The sequence below is a fragment of the Drosophila pseudoobscura genome, chromosome X (genome assembly GCF_009870125.1).
Source record: "Drosophila pseudoobscura strain MV-25-SWS-2005 chromosome X, UCI_Dpse_MV25, whole genome shotgun sequence".
Classification (NCBI taxonomy): Eukaryota; Metazoa; Arthropoda; class Insecta; order Diptera; family Drosophilidae; genus Drosophila; species Drosophila pseudoobscura.
This window is the reverse complement of record NC_046683.1, coordinates 56,938,926-56,962,538: the sequence shown is the minus strand read 5'-3', so window position 1 is coordinate 56,962,538 and position 23,613 is coordinate 56,938,926. Positions and strand designations below refer to the sequence as shown.

Sequence of the window (23,613 nt, the reverse complement as noted above, 5' to 3'; positions counted from 1 at the left end):
TACATGGCAACTACATATTTTTGTAATTATCCACAGAGTAGCTTGAAAAATATATCGGTATTTTTGTGTGATAATGGCCACATGACATTAAACTCTGCAAACTAATTATCTGCAAAAACGGAGATATTTTGGAAAGCATATTTTAGGAAAGCAATTTTGCTGCCAGCCAGTACAATATAACGGTATTCTTTGGCTTGCCTTTTGCCGAAGTAGGTTTCTCTCGCTTCGTTTTCCGGTCGTCTGGTTATTTGCCAAATCATCAGTTGAAGAACTGAGCTACTTTGAGCCTAGTACTCCGATCCGAAAAAAAAGTTTGCTAGCAGGAAAGTGTCACCAGGTGTGAATTCTGTATGGTTACACTGTTGAGTCTTCTGTGTTTTGTTAATAAATTGACCTGAAGTCTACAGTCTAATGTCATGTTACCATTATCAACAGTATTTTGAAAAAATATCAGTATTTTTTTGTGATAGGCGGAATGATTTTTGCCGTTGCTTACCTTTTTTTAAAGTAATAGAAATTATGGAAAATATAAACAAAAAAGAACCCACTAGAAGAAATACATGACAAAACATTACATTTATTATTAAAAATAACCTTACTTGATATATCGATTTTTCGATACATGCAATCGACTTGATCAGCTGAGAAGAGTAGTGAGCGCCCATTTCCAAACCAAACCACATTGTAGGCTATGACAACTAAACTCTACCAATTTTCTTCAGAAAAGGAGAACTTTTCTCAAGTTTTGTAAAAATAAAGTACGAAGACTAGCAACTGTAACTCATATCAGTTTTAATCATTGCACGGTGATAATGGATTGGATTACGTGTAAGTACTTAATGCTATGCTATTCTTAACAACCATATTCCACCATTCAGGGCTTGCCAATAATATTGTCGATTGTGAATAACGTCGTCTTTGATCGGCTGTTGGCTGCTGTTGTTCCGGTGCCAGGTGCTGGAGCTGTATTGCTGGGCATCAGATGTTGGAGCCCCTTAAATGCATCGCTTAGTCCTGGGAGCCGGTGGTTGTGGGTCGGCGTGAAGGCGCTCGGGGAATGTAATTCATCGTGCAGGGCCGATGCACTATCCGGGATGTTCTGAGCTGTCTTGCTGGAGCTGGAGCACGGACTGTCCGTGGATGCATCGCCATCCACCTCGGCGTCGACGTCTGCGTTGGATTCTCTAACCACCGTGGAAGCGCCTGGAAGTTGGCGCACCCCACTTGCCTCGCCATTAAACAGGCTATTGAAGCCAAGGGATACGGATAAGTACTGACGGTGCAGATCCGTGATGCGATCCGAGTAGTTCGGCCTCTCGTTGCAGAAGATATCAAAGTCGTTCAGCGAGTCGCTGGGCGATCTGATTTCCGCCGTACTGCTGCCATCCGTAGCATCCTGACGGAATCAATAAATCAATTTGATTACTTTATCCAGCATCTTCTGCAGCTTCTCCTCTTACCTTGCCCGCATCCCGTTCATAGCGACTGGCGTTGGTGCAATGCCTCTGCCTCCGGGTCCGACGTCGACGGTAGTTACCCTGCTCGAACATGTCCGAGGCGGAGGCATCCAGCATCCAGTAGCTGCCCTTTCCGGCGCTATCATTGTCATCGATGGTGTTCTTGTCTCGCGGCACCTTCACAAAGCAGTCGTTCAGCGATAGATTATGTCGGATGGAGTTCTGCCAGCCCTGTTTGTTATCCCGATAGTAGGGGAATCTAAAAGAATCGAAAATAAAGATAAATAATCAATAATTAATAGTCAATCTATGCAAAACAGCCTTCAAGTTAATAAAATTTAATTTAAATAAGAAATTTAAACTGAAAACTAGATAAAATTCTTAGTAATCTTGATTAAGTTATCCAAAATTGACAATAAATATTGGGAAACCGATCTTTACTGCTCTGTTCTGATATGACGCGATTTATTTTGACTTTTGCGAGCATGTTTTAATTCGGAACCCTTATTTTTAATGTACCAGATTTCTTATAAGAAATAATTATTTTATGGCAAAGATCACACAGAGATAATTTAAATAAATATCTACGTTAATTTTACGTGTAATCCTTTCAGATATTTACCCAATTTTGAACATGATATAGTAGGCTAATGAATGTATGGCTGTTCTTAATTAAACTCGGAAAATTATGTTCAATATTTCACCGCTAAAGTCCCAGATTATGCCAATGCTTTTTCAACTGTTTTGAAATGCGTTTTAACATACAAATGTACATTTTATTTTTATACAGACTATATATTTGTCTATTTAAATTATATATAAAACTGGAATGCTGGCATTGTTTATTTTCGCATTATTGACTTAGACGACTGCCAACTAAAAGATTTCGAATGTTCATGATAAAGGAACTTGAACTCTTTTATAAATGAAACATTTAGTATAGCCAAGGAATTTGGGCAAAGAAATCAATCTTTCCCACAAATGTAGTAACTTAAGCAGTTTAAAAAAGAACAGATCGATGGGACTGCTTTTTATAGATATCCTAAAGTACATTGTTTGAACTTACTTATCCACTAAAGTACATTGTTTGAACTTACTTATCCATGATAAACTTGTAGATGCCGCTGAGGGTCAAACGCTGATTGGGTGCACTGCTAATGGCCATCGCGATGAGAGCAATGTAGGAGAACGGTGGCTTTTCCGGCCGATGGGTGTTGTGCAGGAAGGATATGGGCAGAGTCCAGATATTATTGTGCAGAGCTAGGAAGTTGTCGATGCCCTGGTAGTAAAAGGCCGATGGGAACGAGCTACACATGAGACTATCCATCCCGACGGCACTTGTGCCAAGTGGATTGGCACTGGTCCGAAGATACTCGGGATTGGCCAGCAGAGAGTTGACCAGGTCCTCGTTATCAGGCAAAACCGAACCATTCGAATAGCATGATGGTAACATTTTTGAAGGAACTCCTTATAACTTTGGCTTAGTAAAAAAAAAAAACTTTCTTTACTTCACTATTAGTACTTTTATTGGATCACTATGAGGACTTTCTTTGCGTCCTTTGGACAACGACCACACTTCACTTTTGTATTGATTTTGTCTAGGATCTTTGTCCCGCTTTTCAGCCCCATACAAAAAAAAATCCAAGTTTTATGCGATGCGATGCGAGCGCGACTATTCGTTGCGTCAGCCAAGAAGTCCGATCGACAAATGAATGGACTTTGTGGGCTGGCTACGGATACGTAGAGCTACGTAGATCTCACTTGTAATTCCTCAGCGAGAGTCTGTCGGTGTGTGTGTTTGGGGAACACCGTATTGGACTATAAATACGTACTATATCCACACATGTTCGAGTTCCTAGAAAGAACGAGGGAGAGAGAAGAAGTCTCGGGTCGAGCAGCAGTTGGGGGTGTTCAATCATGACTTAAGGGAAGACTTTATGAGACCAAAGTTCGTTCACTGCCCATTTACACATTTTATTGCATTCCCGTTTTAGCAGTATTCCATTGATAGATTTTTACCATTAGTTAGACCTAGCGATGGTTATTACTAACAGTTATTATTAACAGTTATATATTTTTCAGCTACTATCTCTTTCATATCCATGGCCTGCTGCAGTCATCTGTTTGGCTGATCTTCGGATGTGGGCGGTTCTCACAGCGATTCTCCTGCTCGTTCCATGTTTATTTATGGAGAGATATTCACAGCGAGATTCGTTTCTCATTTGCCTGAATTTTCCGCTGTGGGAGGAGCCAAGATCTCATTCAGTGTGTGTGTGTGTGTCTGAATGTTTTCAATGTGTTTACAATTATATGGAAAATATGATTTTTCAACAAATGAAAATTCAGCACGCTCACACACATGACGAAGTGCGTTTTTATTGGATTTGTTAAGGCGACTAGATGAAGGGCTACCTCTACAAAATGTTAGCCAATATCAAGACATATGTTGTGCAATTTTTGACGTTTACATTAAAGGATATTAAAATATCTTCAAACGTGCAATAAAGGAAGGAGAATTTTATGTTTTCTTTAAGCTATGAGGTCTTCTATGAGTCATCTATCAATGACTTGCATCAAAACTATCAGACATCCGTAAAGTTTTCTGTAGAGTAAGAGATTTTCTACCACTTTGCAACCATCCAATATGCTTAAGCTTCTTTAAGTTCCATTTAAAACAAACATATGAAGTATCTCAAAGAGTGCCCAAACTCAATTGGTTTGTAAACATTAAACTGGAAATCATGGCAAACATTATTCTAATCAAAATATTTCCTAAGAAGTACTTTAAATACTACACCCGATTACAGCTGCTGTCTCGCGGAAGAACCAGATAATGACAGGAGAGAGATTGGTTTATCTCCACACAGCCTCCTGACATTGCTATCTGGTAGAATTTCCTTTCCAATTTTTACGACTTCTCAGAGAGAGAAAGCAAAGAGGAGAGTAAACGCAGTGTAGTCAAGTACGCAATTTTTGAAACGAAAGTCTTGGTCTATATCTTGAAAGGTCGTAAAATAATTGTGTATACATTTCAAACAGGACTACGATCGATTTTTACGATTGTTCTGTTCTCAAGTAGAAAGCAGAGATCATTTGAAAGAAATAAAAACAAAATACTCGTACCACATACGGAATACTGAAAGACCAATTGAAGTTGTAGCAGCAACAGTTCCGTTCCCACATGTGTGGAAGATGCCACAAAGGATTTTTCACGCTCTCTCTCGCTTTATTCAAATTTTACGATCGCTTACCGCTGGAAAAATGGGTCATAAAACAATGGGTTATCCTACGAGTATGCCCCCGACTGATCCTCCTCCCAGTCACCGGGCCAGAGTCGCTAGACAACCCACTCCTCCGCCCTGAGGGCCACACATTGGAGAGATGTCGCTGGTCCCGGCTCGGATCGGATCGGCTCGGTTCGGCTCGACTATGTTTTGGTTGATTATTTTTAGATCTATGCTGGGAATAGTATTGGAAACAAATATTGTTTTTTATGGCTCAGCTCAGATCGTTTCTGAATCAGTGTGGAACGCGAAAAACCAAAGACAAAACAACAAGAGTCTGAAATAACAGTGTTTTCGTTTTCGTTTTCGTTTTGGTTTTCCATTTTCCTTTTGACGGATCGGTCGTGTTAAGCCATAAAACACCGCTAGTCTTGTTTGTTTAGTTCCCGTGGCCCAACCGCAACTTAATCGTTATAGTTATAGTTTAGTGCGTGACTACTTCTGCTCTGTGGGTCTCTTGATTTATGGGGTGACTCCCCCGGATCACATCGCATCACATCACATCTGCATAGGATATACATATGTCGGGGGGCAATCAACACCTTGTCAAAATTTGATTTGCTCACTCGACACTCGCGGTCGGAGCACATCTCATCTTATCCCATCTCATTCCATCTCCGTTTCCATCTCCAGATCAAAGACAACAAATCATCGATCAGCACGGATTTGTGGCTGTGCTCAACAACAGGCGATTTGTCAAAATTGAATGGGGTCCCGTGCCACGGTCCCCATCCAGCGCATCCTCTCTCTCCCCCATCGACACGAACATTAACATCTAGTAGAGCCTATTTATAAGCGCCGTAAAATGCAGCACCGGGTCCGGGCTATTAGGTGCGTGTTGTTGTTTGACAACAAATACAAGGACCGCACCGAACCGCTCTCGTCGCCAGCGCTTTTCTCATCTCCGCTGTGCGTTCGTTACACATCATTGACAGCAAATTATCCACATTACCTGAATTGTCAGACCGGTCGCCCATTAGCCATTACGGCGGTGTGAACGTGACCTTTGGTGGCCATTAAATGGCACACTTTGAGTCCAATGGAGCAGCGCAACGCAGCGCATTCGGTTGTACCCGGACTGCGTCCCGGAATCGGAAATTTATGCGATTCTTGACACTAGTTGCGTGGCACCATAGTCCCAGTCTCAGTCTTGGCTACTGCCGCTGCTGCCCCTGCCGCATGGATGATGTTTAGTTTCGAGCTGGAAGCCGAGACGATTCCGAGACGATTTCTATATCGTATGGCAAATGAAATGCGTGAGCAATAATGTGGTTGTTGACCTGTGAAGCGGGAGGGTTTTCTTCCCCACCAAGTTATTTGTTGGTAACAGGTGCTGGACTCTGAGGCAATCAGAGGAGCAATGTTTACCGAGCAGTAAGTTTGTGCAACCAATATAATATTGTGGGGGCAGTGGTGCCCCGTAAAGTATGCAGCGGGGCTTAGTTATTCTTGAGACTCCACCCAAACACCTAAGAAAAGGTAGCCACAGGCTCTGGAGCAGGAGCAGTTTTATAATGACTTCCAGGACTTTCTGAGGTAGCCATTTCCAAGACCGTTTTGATTTGTTTTCATTTTTGCCATACCCCTTTACTGATTTTATCGTTTCCTAGGTTCAGGGCTGATCGATAATCAGCGATAATTAGCACGCAGTAAGCTTGAAAATTATTTATCGGTTCGCGCAGCCGGCAGCTCATTTGCACTTGAAGAAAAAAGCGTATAAATTCAGTAATAATTCCATCTTTCTTGTTATATTCCCACTTCAAAGAGAGCAATGTGTGCAGTACTCAAAAGTATAAACTTTCGTGTGGCCCCCAAACTGCGGGAATCTCATAGATTATTGCTTCGTATTACTCATATTGATTTCCAGCCCAAAAACAAAAAGAAAGAAAAGGAGGAAAAAAGAGCATTGCAGGCCACTCGCAGGGCATCCGAAGGGCAGCGGATGTGTTCACCCTCTCTCCGGGGCGGATCATCCATACATACGTACAAAATACTCGTAAACCAGGCACTCACCGTGATTGCTTTCGTAGCCGGCGATGCCGAATGAATCAAGTGAAAATGTGAATGAATTTCGCACGTTTTAAGTGCCAAATTATCGGGTGCTCAGGGGCGGAAAGGAATATCAAACAGTTTTGCTGCACAGGTTTAAAAACAATAAACTTTCAACAATCGGCAGCAAGGCAGCAAGGCAGAAATCCAGAGGCAATCGTGTATTTGTTGCGGGTATGTTTGTTTATTTGTTTAAATTTAGAATATCGACCACATTAAAATAGCAACAGCTTCAAAAGCCTCTCAAGTGGCACCCCGGCCCCCGTTAGAGGAAGAGAGCCATTAAACAGATTTTCAAGATGTATTATGGCCAAGAAGCATTGTTAACTCTGTACCGCATCCATCCCATCCGCATCCACCTTTGCCACACAGCAACGCAGCCAACACAACCAACACTCCCGTCCAGGCCAGGCCACGCCAGGCCAGGCCACAATGCTCGGTTGACCCCGCGGGTAATTTGCACTTCAAAGAGAGAGCGAGCCATGCAATCTGTTTATGCCATCAAGTGGGCCAGCTGGTGGGCCCCTGAAGATCTATGGCATTTATGAGTAACGGAGTAACGCGAGCGGTGGGGAGGGGAGCGAAGCAGGGGGCCAGAATGGGCCCTGGGAATACAAGAGTGCCATGTGCTAATGAGGCGGTAATTCGGTTCGACTCGATTCGAATTCCCCCAATGTCTGCCACTGTTACTGCCCCAATGGCTGCCTCCCGCACCTAATTATCGCACATTATTGGCGCAGTAAGTGAAATAATCTGTGGCGAGAAGTCATGGCAACTCCTCTGGTGGCCGGAGTAGTAGTCAGGACTGTCGTGTCTGTCTACGCTCCTGACATGCCATCATCGATCCTTGTCGTAAGCTAAAGCAGCTGTCAAATCTCCAGTTGACAGCCACTTTCATTTCGATGCATTATTAAAATACGGCAGCGGCAACATCCAGACACCATCCTCCACAACGTCCTTGTCCCCAAGCGACCCAACTCACCTCAACCCAACCCCCATCCCCCAACAGACCACGCCACGCCACATCCATGCCACATTCATCCCACACTGACACCGCAGAGCAGCGCAGCGTAGCCCAGGTGAGCCGTGGCAAAAGCCAAAGCCCGTCGCAGACATCTTGGCGACTGTCGGAGAGAACTCTTGTTTATTTTCCATGGGAAAGTCAGACATGGGGCCATGGCGGCTTCTGCCGCTACTGTTGCTGCTGTTGCTGCTGCTGCTGCTGTTGCACTTGGCAATCGACTGCTTCTGCTGCTTCTGTTTATGTGTGTTGTGTGTTTGTATGTAAATACCAAGTACGCAAAACTTCATGCAGTGCCCCATGCTCCATGCCCCAGAGTCTTCTACATGCCCAAGTCCGGAACACACGCATCGCGTCAGCAGCGGCGCAACAAAGGCACGTGTAAACAACCGGAGCTAGGCCCCCCGCTCCACCCCACTGGAAGGCAACTTCTTCCCTCTCTCCCTTCCCATAAGTGACGATATAACAAGAATGCGATGCAGAGGCACTTGTTGCCACATCGAAGTTTCGATACCCTCCAGGCGATCGAAAAGCAGAAACCAGAAAAGAACAAAGATTAACTCTCTTGAGAGAAGATTCAATTTGGTGGCAAAACTTGTGGTTAAACCGATAAGCCCCTCCCGTTGTTGCTGTCCCTTTCAGGCACTCTCTCTCCTTGCATAGTGTTTATCTTTCATCTCTCATCCTTTTAACAGTTCAATGGTGAGAAGCAGCAGGAGCTAAGCTCAAAGGAAACCAAAGGGAGAGCGCATGCTACGGCATTTACTGTTGCTATCCCTTACTGGCGCTCTCTTACGTAAACTCCTCTCTGATTAAGCAAAGCTGGAGAGCACAGGCACAGGTGGAGAGTAGGATCGTGAGAAAATTAACTGTTAGAGCTGTTTAAGTGCTATTTAGCTATCCCTTTCACACTTCAATAGCACTTACCTGCAGTTGTAGAGCGAGGTAGCAGATCTCCTACGCTAAATGTCAGAGCTCACCACAATCTCTCCACGCCCGCTTTGGTGCAGAGTGCATTATAAAAAGGGCATGTACGTATGAATATTTTTTATACGGAATGCAGGCCGTCAAGGCGTGGCGCGGCAGACAGAGTGGCGTCAAAAGTTGCCCGAGTCGGGGGCTGGGTGTCGGAAGGCTGTGCCTGCGCCCCTATATGTATGTGTGTGAGTGTATTTGTGTGTGCCTGTGCCTGCCCCGGGAGGCTGGCTGTTATGAAAACAACGGCAGCCAAAAACCACTTGGCACGGACCGCACCTCGTTGTAGGACCCGACCCAATGGTAAATGCTCGACAGTTTGATATGCGGTTTGGCAGAGCCAGCAAAATATCAGTTTTCCATTGCAGAACAGGACCACTAGCAGCAGGAACACCAGCAAGGAGCTTTTCACTTGCTGATTTAATTTTCCATGGCCGACTTTTGGCCAGGCCCCGGCTTTGGCTCAGGTTGGTAGCATGCGGAGGCGTGCGGAGGCGTGGGTGGTCCAGTGGCCAGAGGAAAAACTCGTCAAATGTTTACAAGCAAATATGCCACATCATCAGAGGCAAAGAGAGACGCAGAGGGGGAGAGGGGAACTACCGTTGGATGCAGTAGGGGTGGTGTGCTCTTTAACTGCGCTTCTCTGGGAATTTGTAGTTTCCCCTCTCTCAGTCGCACTCTCTCTCTAGTCAGAATCTTGTTAAGCCACGACCTGCGGGGGAGTGAGCAGGAGGATTGGGTTTTGGGAGGCCAGAGAGAAAGAGAGGGAGAGAGAGCGAGACAATAAGTTGGAATTCGCTTTGATCTTTTCGCACTTTTAAATGTTTGAGAAATCTTTGTAAAAGGCATGAATCGGATTTCGGAGAACCAATAAAAAATTAATGGCAGGCAGTCTGTTACTGTTGCGGCTGCCACTGTGGCAGAAACAGCAGCAGCAGCAGCAGTAGCGGCTGCGGCTGTTATTTGTTTTTTAAATTTTCTGTTTGATAAAGCGCACCACAAACAAAATGGGTGGCAAAAAGCGAATTTCCCCCCAAAATCGAGAAAAGAAATAAATATATGTACGGCTGTGCAACTAGTTCAATGGAAACGCTGCTGCTGCTGCGGCCGCGGCTGCTGCCATCTCCTTCTGCTTCTCTCTCCCGCCCCCTCGCGCTGTCTCTTTCGCTCCCTGATTTACATTTGATTCGATTGGAAGGCGGAAATCTTTGGCAATTGCAGATTAATGCCCTGACAGCTGCCTGGCTGCCTGACTGCCTGGCTCCTGGATCGGGGCCCAGCTCCCGTTGCCTTCTCAGGTGTCAGGATACTTTGCGCTGATTAGATAAACATTTTGGGGAAATGTGTTAAGCCTTGTTTGGCTTTTGTTTTTGCCCCATCCCACGGGGGAGGCGGAGTGGGGCTATGTGCGGGCTGCCTTTAAAGCCAACTTTCTGCGGGCCAAGACAGCGGCCCAGCGCAAATGGCATTTTTATTGAGCCATTAAAATTTTCGTTTCGTTTCGTTTCGTTTCTTGGATTCGATGCCTAGTCGGAGTCGTGGGGGGATGTCTTCGTGTACGTAGATGGCGATATCTGGCGGCCAGGACATCGTTGTACCCCCGCTGATGCTGCTGCTGCTGCTATTCCCCTCTAACATTTTGATTAACGTGCTCCTGATGCTCGTTATACCCGGTACTTGAAGAGCATAAAGGGTATGTGCTCTGCATGGATGGGAGCTGGAACTTTGAAGGTATGGGAGTACCATTTGGCAAGCATATAGCCAGGATCATTATCTATATGTCCAACAAAAAACACTGCAATCGGTTAGTTAATACAGCCACTGTAAGACTTATGTATGTATGTAAAACTTATTAGCGGGTATCCCATAGTCGAAGTCTCGACCATAGCTTTCTTACTTGTTTTTTTATGGGGATGGTTTCTTTTTTCCTTTTTGCGTGCCCGCAAATATCCCACCTAAGGGGATAAAGTTGTGAAATATTTTGGGATTTGCGCGACTTAGGAGCTGTCCCATTCCCATTGCCACTTCAGGGCCCCGTCCCCAATACCTTTCGCGTGGCTAAAACGCTGTAGGTGATTAGGCAACAATCCATATTTCTTGCGGCCAGCGATCGTTCCCGTTCCACACCAGAAATAGCCAACAACTGCGACCATTTTTTCGGTCACTGGCGCTAAAGATTTATGTACATATTTGTTCTTGGGTTTTTGGGAATTTGCCTCATTAGCTGCATCCCTTGTCTTGGCCCCCAGACCTAAATCTAAACCCCATACCACACCACACCACACCACACCAAACAGCCGCACCCCCTCGCCCAAACACCCATCACACCTGGGGGCGTGTGCGTGTGCTTATCACATGAATGTCATTACGCACCTCTACCTTCGGCCCCCCATCTCCAACTCCATCTCCATCTCCAGCTATAACTTTGTGCCCCCACCCCCATCCGCGTCCCTGCATAAAAGTGCGAATGTGAATCCGAATGGGAATACGTGAGTTCTGCAAGTTATGTGCGCGTAAGTGAATGAAATTACCGTAAGGCATTTAACCAATGCAAGAAAGACTCTCGGAATAGATACATAAATGACAATGCCACGAGCAGGGAGTACGGACTACGGACTACGGACTGCGGAATACAGGGAACGGGAGCAGGGAGAGCTGAAGCTGAATTCGAGGCTGAAGGGATATATCTCCAGCCACAAAACGTTTAAAGACGAGCGTCTCCTCAGCACTTGGTATAAAAATTGTGCTGCTGCCTCCTCCTCCTCCACCTCCACCTCTACCACCTCCTACTCCTCTTATTCTAGACGCCATCCAAAACCTTGACTGGTTGTCTCTCTCTCTATATCTCTCCATCTCTCCCTCACTCTTTCCCATCCCCTTCCCCTTCCCCGTCTCTCCCTCTCTCTCTTGCTATACGGCGTAAGGCGCGCTTATCGTTTTGACAGGAATATCTGCGCTTTCTAAATGCCGACGCCGTCGTTTATGACGCTGACTGCTGCGCTTACGATTGAGTCTGCCACAGCCGCAGCCACAGCCACACCAGAGCCGCACATCTCTGCCATCGCCTGCTCTCCATCTGAGGAACGAACCTTCTTTTGTCGCAGCATTTGCCGTGCGCCGTAAAAACGTGCTGTGCCTGGTTGTTACTTTAATGGCTTTTACTCCCCACGAATCCCGGAGTCGTCAGGCGAATTATGGAAGCTGCCGTCGCCGTCGCCACTGCCACTGCCAGCGCCATCGCCACCGCCACCGCCGTCGCCGACTGGGATCCCTGGCTTCGTCCTGGCTTTGTTTTTCAGCACTTTCGCGTGCCTGCGTGTGTATTTAATAGTCTGTGGTTTGACATTGACTGCCTGGCCCTACTATATACTCGTACACACGGCTATACGGGTATATACAGATATGCCCGGAATTATATACACATAAAGTGCTCTGCATTAATGCGCCGCTCAAGTTGTAAGCCGTGCGAAAGGGCTGAAAGGCTGGCGATGATTTCGTGCCCAGCGAGATCCACCTGCCTCCGTACCCCCGTACCCCCGTGCCCCCGTGCCGCCTACCCCCACCATATCCACACAGCCAGCGATTCGATTATCGTGTCAAATTTTAATTACTCAAATTACAGCGCGGCTCTTTATGCCCCCGATTTACTTTCTCTAATGCTCTCAGACTCTCACCTCCCCCACCCTCCCCGTTAATGTATATCTCTCAGAGAGTTGTCAACGCTGTCAGAGAATGTCTTTTGGTCATTAAACATCCGGACTGGTCGAGGCGGGGATTTGTGGGGACATTTTAAAGCCTGCTAAATAAGTGAAACAATTGACCCGAGGGTGAATATTTGCCCCTCCAGGGATGCCAGGCAGCTCCCGACTGGAGAAGCTGGGAAGTTCCTTAGATTTCGATGGAAATTGTAAACCATGTTGTGGGAAGTGGTTACGGCACCCGCAGCTTTAAGGTTTATTCTGCTATAAAAGCGGGTTGTATTATTAATATATCCATAATTATGCAAAATATCTTGTTATTTAGTTTTATGTATAACCCGAAAAGTTATCACTCAAGCAAAATACCTGCAGAGATAACAAACAGTAGTCTTAGGAATAGAACACACACAAATTTTGGAAAGATAAATTCTAATTTAAGCTAAAGAATTCACAAAAACTACAAAAATCTTTGAAGAAGTGGAGTATTTTCCACTAAATCCCCGTTTTATTCGGGCCCACTTTATATAACGGAATTTATATCAGATCCATTGATCAGCTTTCGAATAGATGTGTAGGGGTAATATACTTTAAGATCATATTTTACATAGAATCGACAGTAATCGACCATAAATATTAAGTTTAATCAAATTTAAAGACATTTGTTTAACCATTTCTTATCATTTTTATAAATATGGCACTTCTCTTATCTTTTTCGCTAATGCATTTTGTGGGTGGAGAGGAAGAGGACCTTTCCTTTTTCTGCCAAGTTCATCAATTCGCCGGCAATTTGACACGCAGCTCGGGGTCTATTAACCAAAGCGAGCCATGGCAAAAAGGATTTGCCCGGCAAGGCAACCAGTAGCCAAAAAATATCTCTGTCTATCCATCTTTGGTTTAAAATCTGGTGGAAAAAAACGAGAGGATGAGGCTAAAGCGGACGAGCCTGAGGAGGTGGCTGGGGGAAGGGGGGATGGGATGGATGGCAGTAGAAGCGACGACTTAGGCCGCGTTAGTCCTTTAATATGCCAAGATTGACGTCGATTATGCATTAATAGGACACGCACTATAAATAACGCGCCTCTGGGCGTCTCCTTCCCTCTCTCGCCCTCTCTCTCTCTCTATGCATTGTCGTGCCGTGACGTCTGAGGGGCCTAATGAACGGTTTTTTGAGCATACGTTCCACGTTGCCGCCGCCCCAGGGAGTGAGCGGGAGCGTGACAGATAGAGAGTGCCGTTGGTGGCGCTTCGAATTCCGCATCCCGCTTCGAATTTTGCGCTGACATTGATTGATTATAAATCGGCATACATTGCAAATCCAAAGAGAACACAATAACTGCTCTGCTTATCCTTTGTGTGGTGTGGTTCTTGTGCTGCTCCTGCCTCTCCTGCTGCTGCTGCTGCTGCTTTTGCGGTTGCCTTTGTTTGGTCTGTGACAGCTTTTAATCTAGCACGAGGCGACGGAAACATCACCACGCCACACCACCAACAACAATGATATAGGGCTGCTAAAGTGCCTGGGACTCGAGCATATTTGAAAATCACTTTAGTTCATATTTCGGACACACACATTGAGCCAGGGACCCTGAAAGCCTGTGAGCCTGAGACCTTAGCCAGTTGTCATTCGAGAGAGAAGTCCAATCCAGTCCGTTTCTGATGCTGGTGCTGATGCTGATGCTGATGCTGGTCCAGGGCGTTAATGATGCGGTTTTTGGTCAGCCGCAGTCTCTATCTATTCCATCCTCAGACCTTCATTGACTGCCGTACACGCAATTTACATAATGGCCATCGCCTCCTAGATGTGGAATGCAGGAGTGGGATTGGGATTGGTAGTGGGAGTGGAGCGGAACGTAGGAGGCTTTCAACAACAACAACAAAAACAAAAATAACAACAGCAATGAAGCCCCCAGTTGATGGCACGTTTTTGATTTCAATTGCTATTGCCAGTAGTTTCACTTGACTTTATGTCCACTCCTGCTCCTCCTCCTGCTCCTGCTCCCGCTTCCGCTCCTGTCCTCTGCGCTCGGGTGCTCCTTTTTGGATGTCTGGCCTATATAGGTTGCTTGGCGCCATTTTATGTACGTAGCAAAACAAAAGTTATGGCCCGATTTTCCCTATCTATCGCCTATGTCTTCCTCTCACATTCCCCACTCCCACACTCCCACACAGAGTGCCACAATGCCACATTGTTTTTGGGTTGGGGGCGTTCTGGTAACAAGTGGGACATTTGCCAGTTTGTCTTGTTGTTGATGTTGTTGGCAGCAATAAAACTGAGAAAGAATCGTTGACGCCACCCTTTTTTTTTGGTTGCGTTGGTCCTTTGCCTGGTCTAAAAGTTACGTTACGCATCTACGAGTAATAGGAAATCGGCATAAGTAGATGTGTACACAATCCAATTCGTAGTTTCTCTTATCCAGCCCGTCCCCTTGGCTCTATGATAATTTTAAGCAAGCGAAAGCGAAGCAGGATCCGCAAACAGAGACAATTACGTGGCGCTTTCCCGGCCAGGACAATCCTGATGATGGGAAATGTAGAGGTCTAAGAGGATATACACGCACGCAGCTCAGGACTCAGGACTCAGCTCCTCAGCTATGGCAAATTAATAGCGAATACACACACACACCACACACACACACATGTGCTCGTAAAATGTAATGTCATAAGTGCTGCGCTGAACCTAAAACATTCCGCTTAACGCGGGTCCCCATCCCCACCCACTCAGCATCCTAGCAATAGGCAAGAAATACAGTGATACAGCGCAGAGATTCGACCAAAAGATACCCGCTGTGTAGTCTATGTCATGAAGATAGCACTTTTCTTCTGTTGATTCCTCTCATGAAGTGTACTTAAAGCTGGTATTTTTTCTATATCGGGATAAATACATAACTCTACCGAGTTTTCTTTCTGCCAACTAGCTGGGTGGATAGAAAATACCCCTGGTACCCCTTTCTAGAACATACCCCTGGTACTCCAGGACTTACGAGGTACAAAATGTTGCTTCCACTTTGGCTTCTACTCGTATCTTGAGGATTTGCCATTTTCCGGGGCGGGGGTAAAATATTCGGATTAGTTATGCTGTTGGTCTGCCCCGGGCAGTGTCTGCCCGGCTTCCTCTTCCTCCAAACGGGGGAGGGTGGCTCTTGTTCCCTTTGTGACCAAGATGAAGACCAGAAGAAGGACCAGGACCAGGACCAGGACTATAACTAATTCCATGGTTATGTATTGTAGTTTTCCTGGCCTTTCCTGGCGCTTAACTGCAGCATTCATTGCTCACAAATTGGCAGGGAGAGCCGGCGGCTTCTATTCTGCAGTTCTCCTTGAATAACTGTTGCTTGCTGGGGAGGATGGCAGGATTCCAGGTTGCGTAGGAGGATTCCCCGGTTGTTCAGTCAGTTAGTGGCTTATTTGCTAGCGAAAAATATCCTGTTCCAGCTTCCGTAGCGCACAAGGAGCACGCTTGGAGGGAGGCTCAGTGGCAGGGACTAGGGATCCATCTAGTTCATAGATTTATCTAAAATAAGTGAACCATCTAATTGTTCAATAAGTTCATCGTTGGCCCCCGGCTCTCAAGGAGAAGGCGGAAGGCCCTGCGAATCCTGGGGACACGAAGACCCACAATTCTTGTTGCTTGTTTAGAATATCCAGGGAATGAATAGCCAGCTTAGGCAAATGGAATCTGCACCTCACCCCAGCCCCAGCCCAAGCCCAAGCCCAAGCCCCAGCGACAGCCACAGCCCCAGTCCTACTGCCAGCAGCAGCCGCAGGCTCCATCCTCCAGTGGTGCTTAAACCCAAAATTAGGGGTGGTTCCAAGGAGTGTGTTTCGGTGTGTGGGTGAGTGGGGAGCGAGTGTGTCTGGGCCTTCTTACGGGCCATAAAATTTAAAAGCGAGCAAAGCATTTTAGCTCTGGTGCAATTTATTAGGCCGGCTCATCGCGGCGCATTTTGTGCCTTTGCGTAACAATTGCCTTCATCTGTTGATAAATCCTTGGCCTGGCACCAAGTAAATTGAAAATATACCCCCGCCCTAGGACCTCGTCCCATTTCTAGACCCAATCCGATACCAATCCCACATCTCCACCATCACCACCACCCTCCAAAGGTGGACTCTGGTGTTGGATGTGCAGCGACCTGTGTCGCAGTTCTAATTATCCACGCACATGTCTCTGGCAACCATCGCATCGGCCGCCGTTGAGCCTCAGACCGAATCAGAGTATGGGCTTTAAGCGAACCTTAAGGACATGGCAAGGACAAAGAGCTGGAGCTGTAAATGAAGCTGGTAACGGTAGCGCTTCCGTTTCTGCTGCTGCTTTTGCCTTTTATGCAACTGCATTGGCCACCCGCTGGCTGCCGGAGCGGCACTGGCATTCAAAACAGCAGCCAACTCTGCCCACCAGCTGTGCCGCTGCTGCCTCCGTATCCGAAAGTGGCGTGAAAGTTATGAATTTTAAACATTTTCTGCCAAGGAACTGAAACCAGGAGCCGAACGGTGCAGAGGAGAACGCCCCTGCAGCAGCAGCAGCCACATCCATATATCAGCTCCGTGTCTTCGTGGCGACTGCAGATTTATAGCGTACCCAGAATCACCAATTGTCGGTGAATCCTCCTTCTGTACTCCACATTGAAGGCGCAGTTCGCAAAAAATTGAAAGATATATTTATCAAAATTAAGTGTTGTATGAAAAATCTGTCTTGTCTTTGTCTTTTAAAATGGAATGACATTCCCTAGGATGCTGCGCTATTGTTGCGCCATACGTCCACATCTGTTTGGAGGCACTTGCGGTACTTGTAGTTGACCAGGCCAATGGAATACATGGGATTGGCCGCCTTGTAAAAGTGCAATCCGCGTCCGATTTTAATTATATAGCCGTTGCTCAGACTGTAAGCACAGGAAAAATATTATTAATAGAAAGATTAGATAGCTGCAATATATTGATGACGCAAGGGACTCGTATCGGTTAACGGAGACTCACTAAATTCTTCGATCGTGCAACGTGTCTTCATATTTTATGGAGACAACGATGTACCTTCGCTCCAGGTCGGCTCTTATCTGTCCCAGGTTAGTCTTTTGCTGATCGGGATTCTTTGGATCCGAGTACTCTTTGGTAATCAAACGGAAATACTTCAAGTTTTTGCAGTTTGTGATGGCCAGCTCCAGGAAGCGTATGAGGTTTTGATACTGTCAAAGATCAATCGAATTAATCTCTGTCCTCCCTGGGTGAATAGTTTGGTTACCTGATAGTTTTGCGTCATGTAGGGCTCCTCGAGCAGGATCTCAATGGTCTTGTCGTCCATGTATTTGCCAAAGATCTGATCGTAGTCGTAGCCCGTGTCGTTCTCCTCGATCGATATGTGGTCCACCACCTGGCCCAGCATGAGCTTGCCATTGACGCGGGCCTTGATGGCGTCCGCCCGATCTATGTACTCCTTGATGCGGAGCACGAACGCCTTGCGCTTATTCTCATCTGGTTCAGTCTCCACGAACGACATGAGCTGCGTGATGCCATCTTGGTAAAGCGTCTGCGCCTCCAGTATTCGTCCGATCTGATCGCATTCCACAGCGCGTATCAGTTGTTCTTTGGCTTTCAGTGCGCCGCTCATCTTTGCACTTCACGTGGGGAAGGTTCTTTTAAGTGGATATTGGTTCACCGGTGGCTTAAAATTCAAATTAGTATAAAAGTACACAGCCGCGAAATAGAACATATAAACAAAAAAAGATGCAACAGGCAAGTACCAGCTGTTCGAGCAGGGTTGCTAAGTCAGCGACGGACTAGGGCTGTCAGATGCGTCGCTGCCGCTTGACCGTTGGCGTTTGAATTTGTCCGGGCGTGGTCTTTCGTTCGCCCATAAATATTTAGTTTTTTCGGTTTATGCTGATGTGGCTTACGAGCAATTTACCTGAAAGCGAAAGCGAATGCGTTTATCGCCAAATGCCAGACATGGCAGGCACATCGAACCAAACCAAATTCAATTTCACTAAGCCAAATATTAATTTATTTGTGTTTTCGTTTCTAGCTCTTTCTTCCCTTCTCCCTTTCTCTCTTCATCAAAGGTGACCAATCGAATCGTAACCAAGGAAAGAACCGAAAACGTTTCGTGTAATTTGGAGTGGTTGGGTTGCCGGAGCTGGAGGTGGAGGTGGAGTGGCCCGGGGGGTTGGGTGTTGGCTCGGGATGGATGGCTTTTGGGTATCCTGGCTGCGGCAGACCCATCCTTATTCCCGTATTTTTATTTATGTCATAAATTTTAAGCCATTGGGAGCTGTGCGAACGAGAGCGTGACGTCAGCTTATAGTTCACATTTTTGGGGCTTAAATTTTTCGCATTTTGAATGCGAATTAAGCAGAAAGTAAAGTCATTTTAGGTGATTCGACATAAAACTTTCCCCGACCCGACCCGACCTGACCCGACCTCACCCCGCAGCATATTCAATGATTTGTTTGTTTTATGTGCTATTAATACTTGGTTCGGTTCCTACTGGTTCACGGAACTGATCTTGTCGAGAAGGCATTGCATACTTTCGGGCTCCCCGTTGAAATACCAGCAAGCGATTTAAATTTAAATTGAAATTCAAGCTCCCATCCCCCCTTGAAACACTTCAGAAAATCGTGTTTAATTTGTAAATTAGAGCACTTTAAGTGAAACGAAAGTGACCTTGCTGGGGCGAAATAAGTCCTGCCAGAGAGCTTTTCAAGTGCCACGCTGGACTAACTTTTTGTTTGGAATTAGTGGAATTGTATCTTGTAAAACACCAACTCAAGTGGGCTAAGGCTCAAAGCCGTTCTCAAGCAGCAAGCAGCTTCAGGCCTAAGAGCGGAGCTCTTCCACATGTCACCCAATAATGCGCTGTGATGTGCGAAGCCACTTGCCATCGGAGAGTGGCCAGGGATTGGGATGGTGATGGTGATGGTCCACTGAATGGATGGGGAATATGTGTGTCGGTGGAAGATGTGGAATGGCATCCGAATCGGTTGCTGGGGGCAGTGGTTAGCTCATATTACGGGTATCTTGGCGCCAGCTTTTTATCGACGATTATTTTCTTTAACTGTGTGAGTGCGTGTGTGTTTGATTGTTGTTCTTGTTGGTATTTTGCCTTTTCGTTCAATATTTGCTTGCTGTTGCTATTACTGCTGCTGCTTCTTTTGTACTCTTTTCGGAGGGTAATACGATTTTCCAGTTGCTGTTTGTCATGCACAAACTTTAGCATATTCTACTCTTTAAACGAAACGTTTCGTTTGGAATATCATATCGTTAGGCCTGCTAGGCGTTGTAGGCAAAAACTTGTATAATTTTAGAATGTAATTAAGACAAGTCTAAGAAACTGCCGTCTTTTTTTGCTTCTAGACTAACTATATTATATAGTTATCGTATCTATGATTGATCGAAAAGCAATCTGGTGATGAGCGCTCGACCTTCAAGGATATCTATTGCTTCGGCCATGAAGCTATCCCATAATTCTTGTTGTTTTTCTACTTCTTGGGCTTCTGGTTCTTCTCCAGCTCCTGCTCGTTGGTTCATTCTGCTTTCTGACTCTCTCTGTGTTGCTTCCTTTTTTTCCGCCACTTTTGCAGCCTTTCTCGTTGATTTTTATTTGTTTCTCTTTCAATTTATTTTGCCATTTCGTTTTCCTTTCTGCTGTCATTGCTGTTGCTGTTTCTCCTGTTTGTTGCTGTTGCCATTTTCATCGCTTTTATTACAAACACACACACATAGACACATAGACACATGTGGAGCAGCTCCCCAACATTGTGTGTCCTTCACAGTGCGTGTTTGTCAGTCTATGCTACTGTTCGTGTGGCTGTGTGTGTGTGTGTCTGGTTGTGGGTGGAGATGTGGGGGAGAATCTGTTTGTTTGCTGCTAAATGTGCGCTCAGCCCGCCACTCATTTATGTCGTCGATGTGCCACAGCCGCTGTCACCCTCTGCACCCATCAGAACCAAACCGAACCGAACCGAACCCAACCCAACCCCCTGCTGATGCCACTGCCACAACACATCGTAGTCCCATACCGTCCCGTCCCATCCCATCCCATCCCCACCCAGCGGCACGTTCGTTAACGTTCAGTTTTCCACTTGATGCTATTTATGTTTGCTTCCATTTTTCAAGAAGGATCAAAATTTATATTGGCTAAAAAGTCCCTCGAGAGCTTTCAGCGCGCTTTCAGCTCCGCGCACACATTTACAGATGTAACAAATTGTAACACAATCGTAACTGTTTGCTCTGGGGTCGGGTCTGGTCTGGGTTCCGGGGCCGGGGCCGGGGCCGGGGCCGGGGTCCGGGGTCGTCCGATGGGTTGCCTCAAATCATAACCTCATGAACTTTTCGCCTCGTACGGTAAGTGGCCGCCATGCCACTGCCACTGCCTGTCCGCTGTCCCCCCGTTCTATATATGTATGTGTCCCCTGTATATAGCCTCTCCATTCTTATCCACAGAATTGAGAGATGCCAAGCAATTGAATTGAGCTGCAATTGTTTTGATTTCTGGCCCAGGGCTTTCCGTTTCATCTTCCCCAACCTCCCCTTTCCCCACCCCCCAGCCACTTTTCCTATGAGTATGAGTATATATGTATTATGACTTTTCGTATTTATCGCCTGGTGCTCCATATACGTCCAGCCTCCTGCCTCCTGCCTCATAGCTCCTGCCCCTTCGTGCTCTCGTCAAGTGTGGCAAAAATGTAATAAACAATTCGAGATGCTTTATTGCTGCAGCAACTCAATTTATATGGCTGGCCTGGTCCTAGTCCTAGTCCTGCTCCCGGCTTCTAGTCTTTTGGTTCCTTGATCCTGTTTCCACCTCCAGGCTGTCCTGCCAGCCAGCCAGCTCTATTCTTCTCCTGCCTCCTGCCGCCTGTCTGCTATTGTTGTGCGTCAGTTTCCATATTAAGCACACAAATTGATGATGTTAACAATGACGATACAAGAATGGACTGCTCTGCTCTGCTCTGCTCTGCTCTACTCTACTCTGCTCCATGACATGACTGGCCAAAAGTTGAAGTTTTTGGCGTTTTGGCGGCCAACCGGAACAGCGCATGGGCCAACTGAAATGGAAACTGCCAGCGAAATGGGGGAAACCAACTATCGTTAGCCATAATTCCCAAACACACGCGAATATTGGATGCCTAAGGCATCGTCAAGGAATTGAACACAGTTTAATGGCGGGGCCTACTATAACCAAGAAGAATATCCTCGAAAAATACCCCTCAAATTGTTAAGTAACATCCACAAGACATATTTTCATTTCTTAGAACAAAGAAATATATTTATTTTTTTATATACATATATATTTCCAGCATAGACCTGAAGGCCTTGTTGCTTTGTGCTGTAGGAAAAATCTTGGGCTACCATTTTATAAATAAATAAATAGAACCAAAAATGTCCCATCTTAAAGATATTTGTTATCTTGTAAAAATATTCAATGATTAGCACTAAGGCCAAATTACTTTCCTCCCAAACAACTTTCACAGGATATTGGCTTCAAATAAGTTGTTGTGTCCGTCAAATGAAGATGTCCAACATTTAGGGCTAGTCGCCACTGTCTTCCTCTGTCCGGCACTGCACGAATATACTATATGAACATATCTACATATATAGATATATGCACACGAAAGCGTGGCCAAAAATGGCTTTAATGTTTTCACATTTGCTTTGTTGGCTTTGATGGAAGCGAAATTCAGAGCCACCCAGTCAATCCCCCAGGCTCTGAGAGCCTTTCCCCTGCCACTGGCTCGACAAATCAATTGAAAACTGACAGTTGTGACTAAACGGCGCATATTTCCCTGACATCTGTGTGGGGGACTGTGTCTGTCTCTCAATCCATGCCATACCATACCATATCTTCTCCATATGTGCGGGCGAGTATCCTTGCTACTCTGCTCTTCTCCAGTCTCCAGTCTCCCCACTCCTGTCTCATACATATTTCTGTATTGGATTTCAGTCCATTACGCGTCGTTCGAGTTTCGGGAATTGGATATCGGCTTTTATACTATATATATTCGTATTGTATGAATGGGGGCCCTGTTGCCTGTTCTGTTCTGTTCTGTTTCTGGTTCTGGTTCTGGCTCTGCTTCTGTGTGGCTCCTCTGTTTGTGTTCCGTTTGTGCATTAACGAAACTCACGCACGCCAGCAGAAGGCAGAAGGCAGGGAAAATGTCAGGGGCTTGATTTATCCTGTCCAACTCCAGTGCTGCGTGTTTGGCCACAATCAATCGATTGCCGCCATCGCCATAGCCCATCCATGGCCCATCACCGCTTGGCTGTTTGTAACTGTCGCTCAGGGCGTGCCTATGCTCGGAACAGGACGGGATGGGACCGACTACGGACTACGTTCTATGGACTACGTTCTATGGACTACAGACTACCGACTGCCGACTGGCGACTGACTAACTGACTGACAGACCCGGCCCCAGAATGCGGCAAAGGCAACAGCTGAGCGAGCGCACAGGGCGATAATTAAAATCGGGTGCTACGCGCCCCGTAATTAGTTGCACAGGTCGAAAAACGCTAAACGTTCAACGCTCCATTCCCCATTCGCCACAGAAGCCTGCCCCGAGGCGGCGTCCACTTCCTATCTCTATCTGTATCTCCCTGTCTGTCCATTTTTATGGACATGTGCGTAAGCGATCCGTGCGAAAAATGGGCGCTTCGCAGCAATTACCTTCAATGCGATGAAGAAGAAGGTAGCTCCAACCGAATATGTAGATGCCACACTGGCGATAAGCCGCACTTCCAGCTCCACTTCCGACTGTGCACGCCTACGCACCTTTTGCTGTCATGCAAATCAGTTTGCGGGGAGTCCAATCCAATCCAATCCAAGTCCTATCCCCGACCTCATCCCCATCCCCATTCCCACCCACATTTCTAGCACGCTCTAGCACACGTATGCGTGGCACCCGCTAAATAACGAGAATTCAGACAGCACCGGCAGCGATACCTATCTGTTAGAGATGAGCAGCCCTTGGAGTGGTATCGATAGTTGCTCCTCAAGCCAGAGTTGGAGAAGAATGGCAAAGAAAGATGACGTATGAGTGTCATTCTTGAGCTAGTCAAAGATCCCTAAATATTCTTTATGTTGGCCAAGCGCTAGTACTTAGACTGATTAAAATCAAGCACTATATCTTTGTAAGAGTGTCCTTGTA

The 23,613-nt window shown here is 46.2% G+C and overlaps 2 protein-coding genes across 3 annotated transcripts; both read right to left on the bottom strand.

The window, feature by feature from the left end:
- Nucleotides 1-775: 775 nt before the first annotated feature.
- FoxL1 (Forkhead box L1) lies at nt 776-3,468 on the bottom strand. Of its 2 annotated transcripts, none has more exons than XM_001352391.4 (3): nt 2,555-3,468; nt 1,461-1,716; nt 776-1,396 (listed from the first exon to the last, which is right to left on the bottom strand). In XM_001352391.4, the coding sequence occupies exons 1-3, from the start codon at nt 2,908-2,910 to the stop codon at nt 875-877; spliced, it is 1,134 nt and encodes a 377-aa protein (XP_001352427.1). In that variant the 5' UTR covers nt 2,911-3,468; the 3' UTR covers nt 776-874. The 2 variants fall into 2 exon arrangements, with proteins under 2 accessions (XP_001352427.1, XP_015043558.1); XM_015188072.2 differs by lacking the exon at nt 2,555-3,468 and adding an exon at nt 2,080-2,321.
- Nucleotides 3,469-17,151: 13,683 nt separating this feature from the next.
- LOC4812510 (MIT domain-containing protein 1) lies at nt 17,152-18,225 on the bottom strand. The gene is made up of 3 exons (XM_001352390.4): nt 17,715-18,225; nt 17,453-17,658; nt 17,152-17,358 (listed from the first exon to the last, which is right to left on the bottom strand). Exons 1-3 carry the CDS (start codon nt 18,078-18,080, stop codon nt 17,205-17,207), a joined length of 726 nt encoding a protein of 241 aa, XP_001352426.3. The 5' UTR covers nt 18,081-18,225; the 3' UTR covers nt 17,152-17,204.
- Nucleotides 18,226-23,613: the final 5,388 nt, after the last annotated feature.

Coding starts and splice junctions, on each gene's coding strand:
- FoxL1 (XM_001352391.4), bottom strand. CDS start 2,910: ATGTTACCATCATGCTATTCGAATGGTTCGGTTTTGCCTGATAACGAG. Junction 1,717..2,554: donor TACAAGTTTATCATGGATAA/GTAAGTTCAAAC, acceptor CGATTCTTTTAG/ATTCCCCTACTATCGGGATA. Junction 1,397..1,460: donor ATGAACGGGATGCGGGCAAG/GTAAGAGGAGAA, acceptor TGATTCCGTCAG/GATGCTACGGATGGCAGCAG.
- LOC4812510 (XM_001352390.4), bottom strand. CDS start 18,080: ATGAGCGGCGCACTGAAAGCCAAAGAACAACTGATACGCGCTGTGGAA. Junction 17,659..17,714: donor ACATGACGCAAAACTATCAG/GTAACCAAACTA, acceptor GATCTTTGACAG/TATCAAAACCTCATACGCTT. Junction 17,359..17,452: donor TTGCACGATCGAAGAATTTA/GTGAGTCTCCGT, acceptor CTGTGCTTACAG/TCTGAGCAACGGCTATATAA.